This window comes from Lutjanus erythropterus, chromosome 4, assembly GCF_056507025.1.
Source record: "Lutjanus erythropterus isolate fLutEry1 chromosome 4, fLutEry1.hap2, whole genome shotgun sequence".
Taxonomy (NCBI): domain Eukaryota; kingdom Metazoa; phylum Chordata; class Actinopteri; order Lutjaniformes; family Lutjanidae; genus Lutjanus; species Lutjanus erythropterus.
In genome coordinates this window covers 36,711,571-36,734,203 of record NC_139320.1, presented here as the reverse complement: position 1 = coordinate 36,734,203, position 22,633 = coordinate 36,711,571, and the positions used below count along the sequence as shown (strand labels likewise).

Sequence of the window (22,633 nt, the reverse complement as noted above, 5' to 3'; positions counted from 1 at the left end):
CATGTCAGTGAACACAAACTTGGATGAGAACTTTGCCCTTTTTCTTGTCACCAGCAGTACAAGGGGATGCTCTGGTCTGTTCTTCCTCACTGTTCCCACCATAGCCATCTTCCTCTTTAGCAGCTCCTGGCCAAGGACACAGGAGGTGAAAAAGTTATTGCAGGTGATGGTGTGTCCCCGAAGACCCTCCGTCACCTCGAGAACCACGCGCTGGCCCTGATTTTTCTCCGGCTGGCCATCCACAGGTTTGCCTGTATACATTTGCATATTCCAGGCATAGCTGGTCTGGGCATTGCAGGCTACCCACATTTTGATGCCGTATTTTCCTGGTTTACTTGGCATGAATTGCTTGAAAACACAGCGACCTCTGAACAGGGCCAGGCCCTCGTCCACTGTTACGTCAGTACCGGGATTGTAAATGAGTGGCAGGCGACACACCCACTTATCCCACACCTCTCGGATGACAGCAAGTTTGTCTCTTGCACGGTGTGCTGGTCTGGTGTCACAATCATCAAAATGAATGATCCTTGAGAGGATATGAAATGTCTTCAGTGGCATGGTGGCACGAAAAATTGCCCCAGATTTAGCATGCCATAGTCTAGATGTACTCTCTTTACTGGACTTGTAGATGCCAGCAAGAATCAGAAGACTCAAATATCCTTCTAGTTCAGTTTTGTCCATCTCGTTCCACTTGTCACCATACACACGACGCCCCTCCTTATTTGTCATTTGTAGTACCACGTTTTCAATTTCCTCTGACATAAACAACTGAAATGTAGACTTTATGCTATCAGCATGAGAAATAGCATACCTCGTTGGCCCTTGGGGGCTCCTCTCTGTCTCTGCACCCAACATATGCCTTCGGTCAGTTGGAGGAATGGAGGACCAGACTGGTCCAGCTGATTGTGGGTGTTCACCTTCCTCTTTACTATCCAATCAGATTTTGCCATGGTTTTGTTAGCCAGTCAATTTGCTGCTGCCAAACTTTAAATTGCCTCTGTCTTTGCTCCATCAGTTTTCGTTCAGACAGTTGCGCGAATGGCTCAGGCTTTACTCGCCATTTTTGCTGCTATTGTTTGGTGCTCCTCAAGCCGATTCCGACCTCGATCCCCTCGAGGGTCCCAGCTCTGTTTTCTTCCTCCCTCTCTTCTGATAGCCTGCATAGGAGCATTGCCTGTCTTGAGGCAGCTCCACCAGAGGAGTCTGAGCTCCTTTTATCCCAACTTCATGAACCAGTGTCTCTCCTGCAGTGGGCCTTCCCCTCTCCCAACTCGTGAGTTGGCTGAACAATTGCCATGATCCATCAGAGTCCAGTCGGCTCGAGGCCCTCCAGTCTGCTCGAGGCCACAAAGAACCAGGAAATCAGTCTTCCTCAGCTGATGAGAAGGAAACCCTCCACTGCATCTTGATCTACTGCTCCCTCCTCTTACTCTATCCCAGGCGCCATGGACAGCTCCTTGCTCTCCACCCTGCAGTAGCCAACTCTATTCATACCATCAACGCATGCTTCCAAGCACTGGAGACCGCCTCACCCCTGCCTCTCCTTCAGCGACTCTTCTGCCGCGCAGGTCTCTATACTGCAGTCATCCTCCACTACAGGAACCTCTCAGCATTCCCTGGCTTCAGCCGTTCCAGCCCCTCCTTTAGGTAGGCCGTATGCAACACAAGCAGCAAATATATCCAGTGTCTGAGATGAATTTCTCCAAGGTAAGACATTAACTTGGGTAGCCTTATCATGCATCCCTGAGTGCGTTACAGCATCGCCACAGGGAAAGTATTATTGCTGTGTTCTAATCTGCTGATCTCCAGCTGATCACAGATTTATCTATCGGGCATTTATTTATTTTTTTGGGGCCTTGCATATGTTGACACTCTTATTGTTTATCTTGTTAGAATTTTGCTGTCTGCTAAGGTAAGGATGCATGGTTTAATCTGGGTATCCTCTCTTATTTTTTGGGGGGGTTCTCTTCACTACAGCTTCATCACCCCATTTATATATGTGCAAATTGTATTCACCACGATGGGGTCTAACCGCCAAAGACTTTTCATGTTTCATATCACATGCATGTGTTAATAAACTATTTCCTTTTACTCTTAGTCTCTCCTGATTGAAATATACTGACTGCTGACTCCTTATACCTCTTAACTATTAACCCCGCGAAAGCTTAGAGGGCTTTCACCTGCAGATAGCGCCGCCATCAGGCACACACACATCCTCCCACACATACACACCATCACCCCATGAAACTTACACCTATAGAATACCATGTTTTGGAACAAGTACAGAATAAAGTTGTCAGAATAAAGTCAAAAGGTGGGGGAGTGTGCCTTCTAGTTAACAACTCATGGAGCACTGATGTAGAGATAATCTACCAGTCCTGTTTGCTGGTACTGGAACACCTTAAGTTCAGGTGCCAACCATTTTATTCACCAAGGGAATTTCCCTCTGCCTTGCTTACATTCCACCTCAAGCTAATGCTACAGTAGCTCTGGATGAACTCTATGACACATTCAGCAGCTATGAGAACCAGCACCTGCAGGCTATTCCCATCAGGGCGGGGGATTTCAACCACTGCAGCCTCAAATCAGTGTTACTAAAATACTATGAGTACGTCATCTGCAGGGGCAACGGACTTTTGATCAGTGCTACTCTACTGTCAAGGGACTGTACAAGTCTATTCTATGCCCTCATTTCGGGAAATCAGACCATTTATCCATGCTTTTGCTATTTGTTTACAAGCAGAAAGTTAAAAGAGAGAAGCCCACCTTGAGGACAGTTCAGTGTTGGTCAGCAGAAGACAAGCTCAAACTCTAGGGTTGTTTTGAATAAACTGACTGGATGGTTTTAAGGAATCTCCTTAACCTGAACAAATAAGCTGATACAGTGAATATGTTAAATTCTGTGCGGAAACTTGTATTCCCAATTGCGCCATTTGCTCCTAGCCAAACCAGAAACCTTGGATTAATAGCAATGTCCTCCTGAGACTGAAAGAAGGGACTGCTGCTTTTAAGGGAGAGCACAATGCACACTACAAGGAAGCAAGGTTCGAATTCAGGAAAGCCATTAAGTCTGCATAAAACAACACCAGGACAAACTCAATCATTACAACAGCTGGGACTCATGGCACTTGTGTCAGGGACTGCAAGCCATAATGGGCTACAAAACCAGGTCAAGTGGTCTCACCAACCCCACTGCTTCATTCCCAGATGAACTCTATGCCTATTCAGAGCATGATTCAGGACTGACAGAAAAACGTACAAATTCTTGAAGTGACTGAGGCTGACATGAGTTGACATGAGTGAGGAGTTTTTAAAAGCAAATCAAACCTCCTCGCTTGGATAGTATTCCACTTTGTGTCCACTCAGCTATTGCTTGTTTTCACAGACATTTTTAATTTGTCACTATCACTCTGTGTGGTTCCTACATGCCTGTACTCAAAAATATCTGAAAACTGTTTGAATAATATTAGACCTGTTGCTTTAACCTCAGTAATAATGAATTGCTTTGAGAAACAGGTTGACCTGTACATGAACCATAACATCTCTGCTGATCTTGATCCACTACAGTTTGCTTAGATCCCTGGAGACGCTGTATCATTATCTTAACATACTGTGCTGAATCATCTTAGGGTAAGATGGGACCTGCTGCACCAACAATGTTGAAGCCTTCCTCTAAAGCTGAAAGATGTTGGCCTCTGTAATTCTATCTGCAGGTGACAATATGACTTTCTGACAGGCAGACTTCAGACTGTAGGAGTTAATAAAAGGGATTCATCCACCACATTTGTCAATACTGGAGCACCAAAAGATTGTTGTGGTCATCCCTTACTTCACAGTTTGTTCACATATGACTGTGTTGCCAAACATTCATAAGAATTGCATTAACAGCACTACTGAAATTGGGCTCATTACAGTCAACAATGAGGACGCTGTGGATTTCAGGAAATCCAAATATGACACACCTGGTGAAATTGTAAACAATTTCAACTTCTTAGGCATACAGATCTCTGACTCCCTCTACTGGTCTCTGAACATCAGTTGTGTTGTCAAGAAGGCACAACAGAAACTATGTTTTTCTGAGATGTCTTAAGAAACATAGACCACAATATGAGCAACTTTTATTGTGCTACAGTAGGAAGCATCTTGACAAGGAAGTATATTTGTGTGATTCAGCAACATAATAGAATAAGACTTTATAATCATCTGGATATGAAAGGATGAAAGGATAGTAAAAACAGCTTCAAAAATTATAGGAGTACCACTGCCACAGATACAGGACATTTGCAATGCCCGCTAGAGGAAAAAGGCACTGTGCAATATAATGGACACTAGTCACCAAACACATGGTGTGTTCTCTTACCTTCCCTCAGGGAAATGCTTGCAGAGCATTGGAGCTTGGACCACCTGCCACAAAGACAGGTTCTTCCCCTAGGACGGGGGTCGGCAACCCGCAGCTCTAGAGCCGCATGCGGCTCTTTAGCGCTGCCCTAGTGGCTCCCTGGAGCTTTTTCAAAAATGTTTGAAAATGGAAAAAGATGGGGGAGGGAAATATATTTTTTGGTTTAATATGGTTTCTGTAGGAGGACAAACATGACACAAACATTCTTAACGTTTTCCAATGCTGTAAAAATGTGTAGAATAAATATTAAATTTCAACATTTCTGTCAACGAAGATTTGCGTCATAGCCTGCGACACTTTTCTATCAGCAGGGCAGGATGCCAGGCAGGTGGCTGTTGTAAACAAACCGGCGGCTGTGTGATGGGCCATGGATCCCAAAGGGAAAAAGAGAAAAATAACTGAGGAGAACAGAGGATTCAACGTTTCTTGGGCCGAATCATTTGCATTCATTGCCAATGCAGAAGGATTGCCTGAATGTTTGCTCTGTAGCGAGAAGTTGTCAAATAACAAAAAGAGTAATGTGGAAAGACATTTCCAGGGAAGGCATGCTACATTTGCAGCCGAGTACCCAGTTGGGAGTGAGAGAAAAAGTGTGATTGCATTACTTCTGGAGAAATTAGAGGAGCGGAAAAATAGATTTAAGAAGTGGATTGCACCTCCAAACTCCACTACTGCTGCAAGTTTTGTTGCAACCCGGGAGATAATAAAGCATGGAGAACCGTTCACAGATGGTGACTACATGAAGGAGTCATTCATCAACATATCAGAACACCTATTTGCAGACTTCAAAAACAAAACCGAGGTAATAAAGAAAATCAAAGACATGCCTCTCTCCGCTAAGACAGTGAAGGAAAGGGCCATTAAAATGGCAGGCAACATCACCGATCAGCAAATCAAGGACATTAATTCAGCGCCAGCATACTCAATTGCCTGTGATGAGTCGTGTGATGTGATCAATATTGAACAGACTGTGCTTTTATGCAGGTATGTGAACTCCGATGGACCACAAGAAGAAATGATCCAATTAATACCACTGAAAGGCCAAACACGGGGGGAGGACACATGTGAGGCTGTGCTGAAGTGTTTAAATGACAATGGAATAAACACCAACCCACCTGATTTCAGTGGCTACAGATGGGGCACCCAGCATGAGAGGATCAAAAAGGGGGTTTGTGACTTTGCTACAGAAAGCATTGGATCGAAATCTGCTTGCATTCCACTGCATCTTGCATCAAGAGGCACTGTGTGCACAAACATTCCCATCGGAGTGTATGGCGGTGATGAACTTTGTCATCGAGATGGTGAACAAGATAATTGCAAAAGCATTGAACCACCGTCAGTTCCATGCATTGCTTGATGAAGTTGACAGTGAATATTCCAATCTCCTACTACACAACAAAGTCCGATGGCTGTCCAGGGGTGAGGTTTTGTGTCGCTTTGTCGCTTGTTTAGAACACGTGAAAACATTCCTAAAAAGCAAAGACCTGAACTACCCGCAACTGGAAGATACCGAGTGGCTCGAAAAACTGCACTTTTTGGTGGATATGACAAGCCACCTAAACAAGCTGAATGAAAGTCTCCAGGGGCAGGGAAACACTGCACTGCAAATGCTGGAAGCTGTTTTGTCATTCGAGCGCAAGCTGACTGTCTTTGCCAGAGATGTACAGCGAGGCACGCTCTCCCACTTCCCCTCCCTGAGAGAATTCAAAGAAGCCCATCACGATCACACACTCAACGGTGATTATTTACAAGGTGCGATTGTTGATATGCAAACTGCATTTGGGAGCAGATTTTGCGAGTTCCGAAAGGAAAAAATGACACTGTCTTTCCCTGTCACACCCCTTGAGATTGACCCGTCCTTGTTGAGCACATTTCCAGGAGTAAATCAAGCTGACCTTGAAATGGAAATGGCTGATATAGCCAACAAAGATTTAAGGGGTTTCCAAATTCAAACGTCTGACAGCCGAGCTTGAAGATGTCACTCGCCAGAAAGCCCAGCTTGCCCAAACCCACAAATGGAGTGAAATTGAAAGCCTCCCAACACCCGAGAAACTTGTCTATGACACATGGAATGCTCTTCCTGACAGTTATAGGAACATGAAGACATATGCATTTGGAGTATTATCCATCTTTGGATCAACATACCTGTGCGAGCAGATATTCTCAAACATGAAGTACATCAAATCAAAATATCGCACCCGCCTCACAGATGAGAGCTTGCAGTCCTGCGTCAAGATTAAAGTTACATTTTATATGCCCGATGTTGAGAAGCTGACCAGTGATGTCCGAAAACAGAAGTCACATTAAACGGGTAAGAACACAATCCTGTCATAGGCACATATTTAGTAACAAAGTGGCTGTTTTTATAAAGTGATTTCTGATTTTTGTCAGTATATATTTGGAATGACACTTAGGGATATTATTGTGTTTTGTTGCTCAGGTCCGAGGATAGCTGCATTGGTTGCGTGTCAAAAGAGAAGAGGATGCTGCTGCGTTTTACCCTTGCACTGACTTGCTTGGTATTTGCACAGAAATCAAACTTAAAATGTATTAATTTGATTTTATATACTTAACCTTTTCAAAAGGCTGCTGTTTTATTTTTATAAATGCAGGCTGCGTTTTATTGCACTCTATTTGTTGCCCAGATAAGGGGCACGTTATGCACGTTCCATTTTGTTGTTGTTTTTTCGAATCCTCAAAATAAAAATGACATCAAAAATCGGATTTCTTTATTGCATTTCTTTAATTTCATCAAAGCAATGAAACATAATTCATTAATATTGTAATGAAGTTAAACTTGAGGCGACATCGTACAACAGAGTAGTCACGTGGTGCGTCATTCTCTACAGGATGCACTGCAGGGAAAATAAACATTTAATCATGAAGGCTCATTATGTATTTGTAGCCAACTTAGTCATTTTGATAGTAGGCTAATATAGCTAATATAGATACATACAGCATGTGTTGCCTTCATTATAAGGCTTCTATAAGGCTTTTAATTTTTTGCGGCTCCAGACATATTTGTTTTTTGTTTTTTTGGTCCAATATGGCTCTTTCAACATTTTGGGTTGCCGACCCCTGCCCTAGGAGACCAGACTACCGAACAATAGTTTTAAATGTTTCTGAGATTCTGTTCTTATTTATTGGTGTTTTTACTCTATGCTGTGTATGTATTCATTTATTATTCTTATTTGTAGGTTTTATAGGTTTTTAAGGGCATAATGCATTTCATTGCATTGCTTGTGCACTTTAATTTTAATGTATGTGACAATGACTGTGAACTTTAACTTGTGTAAGTCCACATCAGTTCCACACAGGTCAAATATAAATGCATATAATAATGTCAAGTGAACCTAAATGAAGTGATGAAATGAAATGAAGTGCACGTGCTTTACATTTAAACCACATCCTGGAAAAAATAAAATGACTTGTTTTGAATTATTCTCATATATGATTCAAGTGGTAAGCGATATCATATTCCAATATATTTATTTAGCGCCAGTCCTGTTGCTTTTATTGTTGTTATTATTATTATTATTATTATTATTATTATTATTATTATTATTATTATTGCTAATATTGCTGTTATTGATAAACTGCTTTCCTGACTGAGAAAAACCATTCATTCTAGTTCATGGAACTGGGTACAGTTTTTATGACTCAGTGCCTCGACCCATGATTGCTTTCTTTGTGTTCCTCTCAGGTCTCAGCAGGATTATGTAACATTTGGGTCCAAACAGTGCCACCAAGAGGCCAAAACTGGAAGCCAAGATGGCAAAGACCTCCACTGCATCTGCATATTTACCTGGTGAACTGATGTAAGCAGGGACAAAGGCCACCCACACAGCACAGAAGATCAGCATGCTGAAAGTGATGAGTTTGGCCTCATTGAAACTATCTGGAAGATTCCTTGCTATAAATGCAATCAGAAAACTAAGAATAGCCAGTAAGCCAATATAACCAAGTAAGAATGCAAAACCAACTGTGGACCCAACTACACACTCATAAACTATTTTGTCATTGTGGTACTGAGTGTTTTTGTGAGGAACTGGTGAGGCAGATACAATCCAAGTAGCATAGATTGCCACTTGGATGGAAGTAAGAACAATAACTGTTCCTCTCTGCTGCAAAACACCAAACCACTTGAGACTGGCTCCACCTCCTGGCTTGGAGGCCTTGAACACAGCCAGAACCACCATGGTTTTCACCAGGATGCATGATATGCAAAGCACAAAGCTGATCCCAAATGCTGCATGTCTCAGCTGGCATGTCCACAGTCTGGGACGACCAATAAAGAGCAGTGGACACAAGAAACATAACTTAAGTGACAGCAATGTCTGGAAACTCAGTTCTGAATTGTTGGCACGTACTATAGGTGTTCTGCGATGATAGATAAAGATGCCCAGGACGACAACACAGATACATGTGCCTAGTAATGAGGCAGCTGTCAAGCAGATACCCAGAGGCTCATTGTAGGAGAGGAACTCTATTTTCTTGAGAACACAGTGGTCACGCTGGGGGCTGGGCCAGAAGTCCTCTGAACAACTAGTGCACTCCATGGAGTCTGTGAAAATAGGCACAGTCTTGAGATACATGTTCATAATTATATCTATAACCTGACATGTTTCAGGCTGAAAACCAACCAGTCTCATTGCTGATCTTTCCCTCAGAACAAGGGATGCAGTCAAAACAGCACACAGGTTCCCCTTTCTTTCTGGCCATGCGGGTACCTGGAGGACAGCTCTCACTGCACACTGACCGGGGTGGCTATAGGGTGAAAACTAAATATGAGTTATTTTACAGTACCTTACGCTGCTATAATGAGTTATCCATGTGGTGTCTGAAAAAACAGAATTAACCTTTTTTGATTCAAAGTTCCAGAAGATTTTGTCTTCATCAATTGTGAGTTCTTCTCCTTTGAAGGCTGACCTCTTAACTTCACCCACATTCCGAAGTTTAGATATTCCATCAGGGCGCCACAGCCAGTTCATGATATCATATATTGGTAAAACATCCCCATTCTCATCAAATGACACTTGATCACCAAATGGTATGGTGAAGTTGACCTTTTCCAAATAAAACAATAGCTAGACAGAGGAAATCAAAAGAGCACAGATAAAATAGAACTACATATTACCATGGTGAACACAGCAGTAGTATTCAATAATCAAATTCAAGACATCAACATATAACTGACCTGATAATACTATCCACTGCTATTAACCAGTGGTGTGGAAAATAATTTTTAGCTATGTGCATGGCACTTTACAATGAGTGATTTAATACCATTATATTCAACCTTATACTCTAAATGCTGCTTTCCAAGAAATACTTAAGTATGTGATTTTGTTATATAAACAGATGGAGTGTAAACTGATATCACACCTGCCATGGCTCAAATCCTTTCAAACTGCCACAGCTGTGCCCACTGAAAGGCCCTCTCCCTGGCTCACACTGCAGCAGGTCATCAAGGGCATACGCCAGAGCATACACAGCCTTGTACACATTATATTCTGGCCTGAGGTTTGAAATGTCCAATAACTCAGTCTCCACAGCCTCTAGATCTTCCTGTCCAGTGCATAATGCTCCCCCAGTGTCTCCACCTGCTGTAGGTGGTGCAAATCTACACTGAAATGTGTGCTCCCAAAACTGGTTCACCTGAAACATATTGAAATCAGTTTGTTAAAAGTAATGACAATATTTTATCCTTTCAATTACCAGATCAGATTGCGTGGTTCATCTCTCACCATGCTTTTTCCATAGCTGTTGTTATGGTGGGGATCAGGATGTATTTGAAGGAGGAATTCTCTGAGCCCTGGAATTTCTCCTCGTCGAATTGCAATGCCCAGTGTGCCAGCCAGGTATGGCATAAGGTGGGGAGTCTGGAGCACAGAGACTGATGTCCAAGCTTCACTGGCAATCCACTGCAGGCCTGTCACATTCTGCCTCACCACCTGTGTATTAAGCCAAATATAAACATTTATACTCTCATTCCACTGAAGTAGTGTCTAGTCTTCTGAATTGTACAGTTCACAAAGGTTTCTTGTCTTACTCATTCATATACAGATGTGATCATATGCTTTGCACAGTATTATGAACAAAGTAATTCATCGTCATAACTGGATCTGTGCAATTTGTCTAGGTAAACAGTCTCACTCTGAAACCATGCCTTTAAGAAATAAGTGGTGTGATTTCTTCACTGAAAAATATTTGTCAAAGGCCAAGATGTTATTGTTACTGAAATCATTATCTTCAACAAATAAACATTAACAACATTAAGTTGCATACTTCAATTAAGTTACAATTAAGTTTCAATTCAAGCCCAACCTCTTCCATGAGGTTAATCATGTTACTCTCATGTGCAAATGCAATGACCACACGAGCTGTGGATTTCTTCATCACATCAACAATCCTCCTCAGTTTGACTTTGTCATTGCTCCAAGGCAAAACTTCTAAATAGGCCAGACAACCTTCACCAGACTGAACAAAGTCAGACTGGAAGGATCGAGCAGCGTGGAGTCCATAGTCATCATCACTGATCAGCAGACCTGCCCAAGTCCAGCCAAAGCGGTTGAGAATCTGAATTATAGCACGGACCTAATTGAATACAGAATGAATGGGTAAGTTACAGGCTGAAATAATGTTTTGATGGAAAACCTGCTGAATGGGTTCAACACTGAACCTAGTTTAGTTATTGCATTTCAGCTTTGTTATTTAAGACCACAGAACATCAGCAACTCAAAGAATGTGACTGTTGTCACACAAAAGGAATATATTTTTCATTGCAGTGAGGTTATGCTCTTTCTGAGTTATGTGTAACTGCACATGATTTCTTTCATGAATTTTCATTTTGCTGATAGATGATCACCTGGAAAGCATCACTTGGAATTGTCCTAAAGAAGGATGGAAATCTTTGTCGGTCACTCAGGCAGGAACATGTGGAAAAATAACTCACCTGTGAAAGACACAGACTGTACATACTAAAAACATTTCAAGCCTTTACTGGCCCTTTCTATCATGGATTGCTCCATGATTTCAACTGACAAGAAATTTGAAATTAAATGAAAAAGATCGATAAGAATTCTCAGATAGCAAGGCAGATAACTTACCATAGGAAGTCTGTACAAACCTAAGACACTGGAGATGGCAATAGAACGTGTAGATGAAGCATCGCCCACAATGCCTATGACTGGAGGGGTTCCTTCACAGGTCTCGTCTAATATAAACTGCTCCTGTTGACCACTGACTAAATCCAGAGCTGCACTGAATCCAATCTCTAGGTTGGCACAGTTATCATAAAAACTGTATCCCAGAGTCACATTAGGTAGCAGGTTGGAGTTTCTGTTGATCTCATCAATAGCAAAGGCCATGGTCTGAGCCCACCTGAATCCTTGAACATCAAAACTAACACAAAATATAACACATTTTTACAGTAACTGGGTCAACATGTATATTTTTTACAACAGTAGATTTAGCACAGAAATTAGCTAGTTGATTCGCAACAATTATCATACTAGAAAACTGAAAGTATGCAAAGAAGCACTATGTTTTAAATAGCATATATACACAATATTATTCTTTCAGAGTAATATTTGGTTGTCAAAATGCATCCTGATAATTTTAACTTTCTTCCATGCTTTTTTTTTTACTTTTTTGCTGTTTCTCCAACAAACTCACCCATGGCAGGTAGGCTGTTGTGGCTCTGAGGTAAATGACAGGTCAGGAAAGACAGAAAAGAAGTGGATCTCAAACAGCCCACCTAGAACCACGTCTCCAGCCTTGTGCATCCCATTTAAATGAAACTGTCCCTGTAACCGGCAGGAGGGAGAATAAATAGGGGAGGACACAGCAGAAGAAACGTAGGAATACAACAACATGCAATACATGAGCAAGAGCAATTTGATCTCTAAAAATGCCCACATGACTCTTCTCCCATTTACCATTTGTCTGAGTCTAGTCAGTTCTATTGCTTTGCCATCCTCTTTTATTGACTTGCAGTATTGTTTAATTTTGCACACCACTCATCAAGGAATAAACAAATTTAGGGGCAGGGCCTAAAATACATTTCATTTGAGATTTTGAGTTGAGGCAGAATTAATTTGTGAACTTTTACCCTATCCTACTTTCCCTACTTTTACCCTACCATACTTTCGCTCTATGACGATCTTTCAAACCCAAATTTAAGTGATGAATGACTGCAAATATTGAGGTCTACTGAAGTTTGTAGGACAATAGTATTATGAGTTTATTCATTTTTCTTCAATCTCATGGACTTTCATATGTATCTTCAGTTGCAGATAGAGTAGATAGACTATTTCACCTTCCAGTAAAACACTGACTTGCATTGTTTTATTTAGAATCACTGTGCATTCCTTTGCAGATAAATACTGTACATTTATCAGAAAAACTCACCATATATCAGATAAACTCAATAAATGATAACTGAATATGTGATATGCCCTGCTATGCTGGGCATGTAACCAGATTTTAGACCCATTAAGCAGGGGAAACTAGAAGACCACACTTAAATAGAGTGCAGATGTCAAAAAAGTATGTTCAGATGTAACCTTGGGAATCACCAATGGACGTGAGGTTACACTGAACTTTGACCACCAAAATCTTATCAAGTGAGATTGACTGGTCTTGTTTGTGAAGTTTAAAAAAAATACTGTCAAAGTGTTCTTGAAATATGGTGTTTAGAATAATGGAACAGACATGAGGTCACAATGACCTTGACCTTTGACCACCACAATTCATTATTGTATCAAGTTGAAAATACTCCAAGTTCAGGCGGGTGAGTCAAATAAGTTATTTATGACTTCCAAAAACACCTCACCTTACCACGAACTGATTTTACCTGGCTGAAATCAAGATCAGTTTCAGTCTATGTTATGTTTAGAACATTTTCCTCTCTGTACTTCTGCATTAAGTGGTCTTTACTGACAGCCCTTGAAACCAATCACAGTACCCACTCTCATTTGGGATTGATGTAAAACCAGGAACACGTCATCAAGGCGCACTCTGTAACAAGCCAAGCAAGCTCTCCCTCTTTCATTCAAATAAAACACGGTAATGGTGATGGCAGGAGAAAGACAATCAACATTAAATCTCAAGATTTTATAATAATTAGGAAAAGATAAATAATTCCAGGTAGGCTTTTAAAGTTGGATTGTTAAAACATCACATAATTAATGTATATTCTGCTCCTGAGGCAAGAAAGAAATCTCAGTTATTTGACAGACTTGGAGAACTCCTTACAGTTGGCTTCAATCTAATTTTAAGTAGTGATTTTAATAGTTACATAGAAAAATGACAATAGCTGTCCTTTTTGTTTTTGATTGCATTTCTATATCATTTTTTTTACATGTCAAACTCTAACAGGTTATTTAATTAATTACAGAATGACTTGAATATATTCTTAAGAAGTGTGCTTCTAATCCTAGGTACAATTGTTTGTTTTTCTCAGTTAATATTGAACTATTGAATTAACAAAGAAAATAAAGGAATTGTGTGAGAGAACATGTCCACCTTGCTTAACAAAAAAACAAGGGATTAGCGAATACTGAGGCAGTTGAGGCTTCCTCACAGTTATAAATAAACAGTCTTTATCACTGTCAGCTGCTTCATCCATCTGCAAAGCAAAATGGTTGTCTTGTATCTTGACATTTAGCTGCTCCTCTGTGTCTTTTGACATGTCATAAACGCGATGGTATCTGTGGTCATTCCTCATTTCCCATTGTTGTGCCAGTGAAGCCAGTAGCAAGATAAGCCTCGTTATATTTTCTTGTCTTTGTTTTGGCAGTTTTGATGTTTGGTGTACAACCATTGTCTGTTTTTCGTTTATCTGGCAAACCTATCATATACTTCTTCATGCTTTGCTAGTGTGCACTGCAGCATGCCTCATTTGTTTACATTTAACCCTCCTGCACTGCCCCTCCCCTATCATGTCTCTGCACCTCCCACTTTGGCTGGCGAGAAGGAAAGAGAGGCACAATATGACGTTTTCTGTCATTTGATGTTTGGAAACTCTTGAACCCAAATAGTCTTTGCAATATGTTCAGAGAAAGTGACTATACTTTAATCGGGTGTCTACATAACTTATTATTAAACGAGACTTCTTGGATCTTGTTGTAACTCATAGTTTAATTAGGTGTAAGGTTAAAATTTACATCAATAAAGGTCACAAAGGTAGTGATAGCATTCAAAGTAGAAGTGCTTTGTAATTGAACTACATCCTGGAAAAAAACAAAACAAAAAAATACTTTTTTGATTGTATTTCTGTATTGTATAGAGAGGATTTATTCTGGCCCATGGATGGAAGGGCACTGTTTTTATGTCTCAGCACTCCTACCCATGATTGCTTTCTTTGTGTTCCTCTCTGGTCTAAACAGGATTATGTAACATTTGGGTCCAAACAGTGCCACCAAGAGGCCAAAACTAGAAGCCAGGATGGCAAAGACCTCCACTGCATCTGCATATTTTCCTGGTGAGCTGATATAAGCAGGGACAAAGGCCACCCACACAGCACAGAAGATCAGCATACTGAAAGTGATGAGTTTGGCCTCATTGAAACTATCTGGAAGATTCCTTGATATAAATGCAATCAGAAAACTGAGGATAGCCAGTAAACCAATATAACCAAGTAACACTGCAAAACCAACTGTGGACCCAACTACACACTCATAAACTATTTTGTCATTGTGGTATTGAGTGTTTTTATGAGGAACTGGTGAGGCAGATACAAGCCAGGCAGTGCAGATTGCTGCCTGAATAGAAGTGAGAACCAGAACTGTTCCTCTCTGCTGCAAAACACCAAACCACTTCAGACTGGCTCCACCTCCTGGCTTGGAGGCCTTGAACACAGCCAGAACCACCATGGTTTTCACCAGGATGCATGAGATGCAAAGCACAAAGCTGATCCCAAATGCTGCATGTCTGAGCTGGCATGTCCAAAGTCTGGGACGACCGATAAACAGCAGTGAACATAAGAAACATAACTTAAGTGACAACAATATCTGGAAACTCAGCTCTGAATTGTTGGCACGTACTAAAGGTGTCCTGCGATGATAGATGAAGATGCCCAGGACAACAGCACAGATACATGTGCCCAGCAATGAAGCAGCTGTCAAACAGATACCCAGAGGTTCATTGTAGGAGAGGAACTCTGTTTTCTTAGGAACACAGTGATCATGCTGGGGGCTGGGCCAGAAGTCCTCTGGACAACTGGTGCACTCCATGGAGTCTGTGAGAATGGGAAGAGTCTTGAATATTGTATGCACCAAGTGTTATGTTATAACAGGGACAAAGGACAAATAGGGACAGTCTTGAGATTAAGGATTAATATTTATACAGAAAATTAGACTTTTTCTATCCCAGGAAAGGAAGCCTGACCTTTATTGTGTCTTATTTTGATAATTATTAAGGCAAAATAACACAATTAATGTCCATCAGCATTAAAATGAATATAAGCTTCACATTCGGCTTGAACTTCAATGTATCTGCTGCTCAACTGCAACTGCCAGAATTATGAAATGCCAAGTATTTTGTCTATGGTTTGTCTTCTAAGAATAACAGTCACATGAAGGTGATATTTTACAAATCTTCATTATATAAACAAAATTCTTTAAAGCAAGTCATTTGGTGTTTTCTAAGCCATTTTATTAAACTAAGTTTTCTACAGCTGCTCCACTGCTGCAAGCCGAGGCTGTGCCTGCAAGCCACCACCAACAGATGAATTCAGTGATCCGACCGCATTAATTATGATATTCGCACAATCACAAGAGGTCAGCCTGCAACAGAATGAATTTGATGGGCCAAAAGATGTTACCATATTACCAACAATAGAGACGAAATCCCACAAAGTCAGATTCAGAGCATGTATGTGTGTGTATGTGCACACAGTTCACACACACATATCTGCTGCATGTTTTATGACAGTGAACTGTCAGCCAAGTATTTGAATATGTTCTGTGGTAAAGGTAAATAAATAAAATATTTTTCCCGTTTTCTGTCAATATATTTCCCAGGAAATGGGAAATGATCTTGATTAGACTTCCAGGAAATGCCATTTCCCTGAATTAAATCCTACTTGAGATAAATATTTATACTATATCTAAAAATGCCACGATTCAAACTGAATACCAACCAGTCTCATTGCTGATCTTTCCCTCAGAACAAGGGATACAGTCAAAACAGCACACAGGTTCCCCTTTCTTTCTGGCCATGCGAGTACCTGGAGGACAGCTCTCACTGCACACTGACCGGGGTGGCTATAGAGAGAAAATTACATATCTGTTATTCTATACTATTTTACACTGCTATTTTGAGTTATCCATGGGGCGTTTAAGACAATGTGAAGCAACCTTTTTTGATTCAAAGTTCCAGAAAATTTTGTCTTCATCAATTGTTAGTTCTTCTCCTTTGAAGGCCGACCTTTTGACTTCACCCACATTCTGAAGTTTAGATCTTACATCAGGGAGTGGCAGCAGATTCATGATATCATATATTGGTAAGGGATCACCATTCTCATCAAAGGACACCTGATCACCAAATGGTGTGGTGAAGTTGACCTTTTCCAAGTAATACAAAAGCTATGAATTTTAGAATAAGGGAAAGAGGAAAACCAAAGAGGACACATTAAAAAATAATTACAAATGACTATTGTGATACTGTATAATCATACTGAAGGTATCAATATGTCCCTGACCTGATAATACTTTCCACTATTATTAATCAGTGATCAGGAAAATCCATTCAGCTATTTGCTCAATACTTTACAATCAGTAATCTCAGAGCTTTGTATTTAATCCTATACTTTAAATGCTGTTTTGCAAGAAATGCTTAAGTATGTGATTTTGTCATATAAACAGGTGGTGTTGTAATCTGATATCACACCTGCCATGGCTCCAGTCCTTTCAAACTGCCACAGCTGTGTCCACTGAAAGGCCCTCTCCCTGGTTCACACTGCAGCAGGTCATCAAGTGCATACGCCAGAGCATACACAGCCTTGTACACATTATACTCTGGCCTGAGGTTTGAAATGTCCAAATATTCAGTCTCTACATTTTCTAGATCTTCCTGTCCAGTGCATAATGTTCCCCCAGTGTCTCCACCTGCTGGAGGTGGTGCAAATCTACACTGAAATGTGTGCTCCCAAAACTGGTTCACCTGAAACATGTTGAAAACAGTGTGTTATAAACAATGACAAAAGAAAAACAGATTAGATTGCATGGTTAATCTCTCACCATGCTGTTTCCATAGCTGTTGTTGTGGTGGGGATCAGGACGTATTTGTAGGAGGAATTCTCTGAGCCCTGGAATTCCTCCTCTTTGGATGGCGATGCCCAGTGTGCCAGCCAGATATGGCAAAATGTGGGGAGTCTGGAGCATTTTGGCTGCTGTCCAAGCTTCACTGGTTATCCATGTAGGCCTGTCACATTTTGCCTCACCACCTGTGTGTACAGATTTAGAAATCAATAAATAATGTCTGGTCTTCTGAATCATACATTTTACACAGTTGATGTTTTGTTCATTCATACATAGGTGTAATCCAATGTTTTACAGAGTATCATGACTTTTGTGTAATTTGTCTCAGTGAAGATCTCACTCTTAAAACAAATAAAAAATGAGTGTTGTGATTTATTCACTTAAATATATCTGTCAAAGGCCAATACATTATTGTTGTTTAAAATCTGTCAGTTTAACAAATAATCATTAACAACAATAAGTTGTATACTTCGAATAATTTAAAGTTATACTCCAAGCCCAACCTCTTCCATGAGGCTAATCATGAGACTCTGATGTGCAAACACAATGATCACACGAGCTGTGGATTTCTTCATCACATCCACAATCCTCTGTAATTCAGCTTGGTCATTGCTCCAAGGCAAAACTTCTAAGTAGGCCAGACAACCTTCACCAGATTGAATAAAGTCATATTGGAAAGATCGGGCAGCGTGGAGTCCATAGTCATCATCACTGATCAGCAGACCTGCCCAAGTCCAGCCAAAGCGTCTGAGAATCTGAATCATAGCACGTACCTAATTAAATACAGAGTGAAGGAATTAGAACATGAGCTGAAACAATCTTTCAGTAGAAACCTGCTGAACAAGTTCAAGTTCTGGTTTAATTATTGCCTTTCAGCTATGTTAACTGAGATCAAACAACATCATAAGTGACACAAAGAATGTGGCTGTTACACAAACGGAATATAAACTTTCTGAGCAATGAAAACCTGCACATGCATTCTTTTATGAATTTTAATTTTGTTGATAGATGATCACCTGGAAAGCATCACTTGGTATCGTCCTAAAGAAGGATGGAAACCTTTGTCGTTCACTGAGGCAGGAACATGTAGAAAAATAACTCACCTGTGAAAGACACAGACTGTACATACTAAAAACATTCAAAACCTTTACTGCTACTTTCAAGTTAAGGTTGATGGCACCATGTACACAGCTGATGGTAACTTACCATAGGTACTCTGTACAAACCTAAGACACTGGAGATGGCAATAGAACGTGTAGATGAAGAATCACCCACAATCCCTAGGACTGGAGGGGTTCCTTCACAGGTCTTGTCTAATATAAACCACTTCTCTTGACCACTGACTAAGGACAATGCTGCACTGAATCCAATCCCTAGGTTGGCACAGTTATCATAAAGACTGTATCCCAGGGTCACATTAGGGAGCAGGTTAGGGTTTCTGTTGATTTCATCAATAGCAAAGGCCATGGTCTGGGCCCGCTTGAATCCTAGAACATCAAAACTACCAAAAGAAACACCACTGTTTACTACTGGAAAATTCAACATGACACAGTAACAGGGTCAACATGTACATTTTTCACTACAGAATTTTGCAAAGACATAAGACAATCAAGCAGCAGCAGTTATAATGCTATCACGTTCTTGATAAAAACATGCAAGTAAAATGTCTCAAATAGCATTCATGCACAATGTAATTCTTTCAGAGTACCATATTGTCAAAAATACATTCTAGTAATGTGATTCATTTTCCATAGTTTTAGCTTGCTGTGTCCTTGACAGACTCACCCATGGCATGTAGACTGTTGTGGCTCTGTGGTAAAAGACAGGTCAGGAACGACAGAAAAGAAATGAACTTTGAACAACCCACCTAAAACCACATCTCCAGTCTTGTGCATCCCTGTATGAAACTGAAACTGTCCTTGTAACTGGCAGGAATAAAGAGGGAAGGACACAGCTGAAGAAATGTAGGAATACACCAACGTGAAACAAATTAGCAAGAGTAATTTGATCTCTAAAAATGCCCACATGACTTTCCTCCTATTTACCCTTCTTCTGAGCCTACTCAGTTTTATTGCTGTATCAACCCCTTTTATTGACTTACATTATTGTTTCATCTTGAACACTGCCCAACAAGGTGTAAACAATAGTGGGGGCATATCATATTTTTGGTCCATCGGTCTCTTCAAGTTTTATGGTGTGTGCTCCTTCAGTGCAACCCAAGCCCTGAAAGACATCTTCATATTCAGAGAGTAAATCATGGCCTTCAAGCCTGTGAATACCAGAGGTCTTTGAGCATACAGTTGTGAATGTTCACAAAAAAAGTAGGCTGATAGGTCCAGTAGTGTGTAGGATTAGCTGAGAAAAAACTCCAGGTCCGTTGAACAAACACATGCATGCAAGCACAAACAACCAATCTCATGATCTTCAGGTGTATGCCTGGTTGATATAACCAGGCTTAACACCTGGTGAAAGTGAAGCAGAGAAAACTTAATGCCATTTGTCTGGTTGGTCTGATGACCACTGTGTCAACAAGACAGTGCCTTTATGGCAATGTTGTGCATTCCTCTGCTCAGCACTTACTGACTGTAGTGGTATAGTGCTATATAGTAATAGCAGTGTGTGTAGACACAGGAGCCAGTAGGCCACTCAAATTTAACAAATTAAGTAAAAAATCTAGAGATTTTTTCAGGTTTATTGCTGATACACGTATTACGTATTACACTAATACAGTCATCCACATTGGGAAAGAAATTGCAAGAATTGGATCAGGTGCAGTGGACCTTGACATGCTCTTCGCTCTCGCCATGTCCTGTCTTGATAACTAGATCAAACCAAACGTAATCACAAGCAGAGGAAGGGGAAGTGAGCTGCGCTAGATCAGCCGCACCAAACATCATCGCAAGCGATGTGCTCAACTAAGCAGGAAGGGAAGCCTGCTGGGCTGAGAGCTAAGCTAACACAGCTTGGACCTAAAGCTGTTCCACTCCCCAGTCTACTCCTAACTAATGTCCGATTAGCATGACAAAAAATGGATGACATAAGACTCAGGCTGACTCAGCAATGACAAATCAGAGAATGCTGTGCCCTCATCCTCAATGAGACCTGGCTCATAAACAACATCCCCAATGAAGCTATTGCTTTGGATTGGCAGAATGTGTTCTGAGCTGACACAAGACTCAGGAGACAGGAGAGGGCAGTCTTTGTATATGATGATTTCGCTGCTTTTCCTGTCTGCCAAAACCCAGCTTCTAACTATCAGTTAGAAAAGTCAGTGTGGACAGATGAAGCTACAACAGCTCTAAAGGACTGTTCTGAAAGCAGTGACTGGTTGATGTACAGGGCTGTAAAATCTTCTCCGCTTCATCAGTATCCACAGAGGATGTGAGAAAAATCCTGCTGATAGTGAATATGAGTAAGGCTGCTTGGTCTAATAACATTTCTGGCTGTGTACTAAAATCATGTGCCAATTAGCTAGTAGATGTCATCTCTGATCTTTAACCTAACACTGTTCAGGTGAGTGTTCCCACCTGCTTCAAGGCAACCACCATCACCCCTGTGCCTAACAAAACTGGAGTGTACAGTCTAAATGACTACTGCCCTGTGGCACTCACTCCCATTCTGATGAAGTGCTTTGAAAAACTGGTTCTCCAGCACATAAAAACCAGCATCCAGCCTGGACCTTCACCAGTTTGCTTTCAGAACCCACAGATCCACAGAGGATCATTAACATGCACCCACATAAACACACTCTCAGACACATCTTTTGCTTGAGAACTGTTGAAGAATTTACTTGAAACATTTTCTGAAATAATTAATACCGAACTACAACTTTAGCTTGTGACATCTTACTGAAAAAACTAGGGATTTTAAGAGTGGAAACAACACAAGTAACTGCAGCACGCATCTTCTAAATTTGTATTTTGTATTGGCTGAGGAAACAGCAACTTTATGACATCTTACTGAGACAAAGAACTAAACATGGAACAAGTCACAACAATGGAAGCATTAAAAGTAACACTGTAGCATGCATCTTCTATTTTTTTTACTGTGTGACAGCATTCATCACATTCACCCCCCCAAAAAATTGCACTATATATATATATATATATATATGTATATATATATATATTCTGATTTTATCCTGCAGTTTAAACACCCTGGATAAAACCTTCTCACCTGACAGCCATCAGGACCCATCTCCTTGCACAGTGCGGCAACAATCTGGGCATTGACGGGTGTTGTTTTTATTTAGTTCACTGTGGCCAGAATGTCTGTCATTACAGTGTTCAGTCTTGGTAATATATTCAGAGAAAGTAACTATACTTTAACCAGGTGTCTGCACAACTTATCATTACATGAGACTTCTTGGATCTCGTTGTAACTCACAGTTTAATTCGGTTTAAGGTTAACATTTACATCATGAAAGGTCACAAAAGTAGTGCTAGCATTCAAAGTAGAAGTGCTTTGTACTTAAACTATATCCTGGAAAAAATTAAACAACTTCTTTTAAACTATTCTCACACATTAGAGATTTTATATTCCAATTCATTTACTTGGCATCAACCCTGATTTCACAGTGTCTTAATATTTATTTTTGTATTAGGTGGAGAGAACTCATTCTGGCCCATGGAAAACAATGTGTTTTTTATGACTAAATGCCCCGACCCATGATTGCTTTCTTTGTGTTATAGTTTATAGTTATATAGTTTAATCAGGTATAAGGTTGATTTAAAACATGAAACATGCCATAGACAATAGTACATGAAGTCTAAGCGGTTTGAATTTCAACCACATCCTTGAAACAAATCAATGTCTTCTCACACATATGATCAAAGTGATAAGGTAAATTTATTTTACATCAATCTCTCTGCTTTCATGGTATCCTAACATTATTATTGCTATTAAACTTATTTTCCGACCAAATTTATGTATTGTGTGTAGAAAAATGATTATTTTCTCCATTAAATTA

The 22,633-nt window shown here is 40.5% G+C and overlaps 2 protein-coding genes across 3 annotated transcripts; both read right to left on the bottom strand.

Moving 5' to 3' along the window:
- Window positions 1–8,052: 8,052 nt before the first annotated feature.
- On the bottom strand, window positions 8,053–12,354 carry LOC146328886 (extracellular calcium-sensing receptor-like). Its single transcript, XM_084716553.1, has 9 exons — window positions 12,077–12,354; window positions 11,509–11,803; window positions 11,268–11,354; window positions 10,727–10,996; window positions 10,147–10,353; window positions 9,785–10,057; window positions 9,259–9,486; window positions 9,043–9,166; window positions 8,053–8,963 (listed from the first exon to the last, which is right to left on the bottom strand). Exons 1-9 carry the CDS (start codon window positions 12,340–12,342, stop codon window positions 8,053–8,055), a joined length of 2,661 nt encoding a protein of 886 aa, XP_084572679.1. The 5' UTR covers window positions 12,343–12,354.
- Window positions 12,355–14,730: 2,376 nt separating this feature from the next.
- Window positions 14,731–19,724, bottom strand: LOC146328885 (extracellular calcium-sensing receptor-like). Of its 2 annotated transcripts, none has more exons than XM_084717847.1 (9): window positions 19,450–19,724; window positions 18,871–19,165; window positions 18,681–18,767; window positions 18,168–18,437; window positions 17,644–17,849; window positions 17,294–17,566; window positions 16,762–16,989; window positions 16,545–16,668; window positions 14,731–15,641 (listed from the first exon to the last, which is right to left on the bottom strand). In XM_084717847.1, exons 5-9 carry the CDS (start codon window positions 17,785–17,787, stop codon window positions 14,731–14,733), a joined length of 1,680 nt encoding a protein of 559 aa, XP_084573973.1. In that variant the 5' UTR covers window positions 17,788–17,849; window positions 18,168–18,437; window positions 18,681–18,767; window positions 18,871–19,165; window positions 19,450–19,724. The 2 variants fall into 2 exon arrangements, with proteins under 2 accessions (XP_084573973.1, XP_084573974.1); XM_084717848.1 differs by having other exon boundaries at window positions 17,294–17,575; window positions 17,647–17,849; window positions 19,450–19,592.
- Window positions 19,725–22,633: the final 2,909 nt, after the last annotated feature.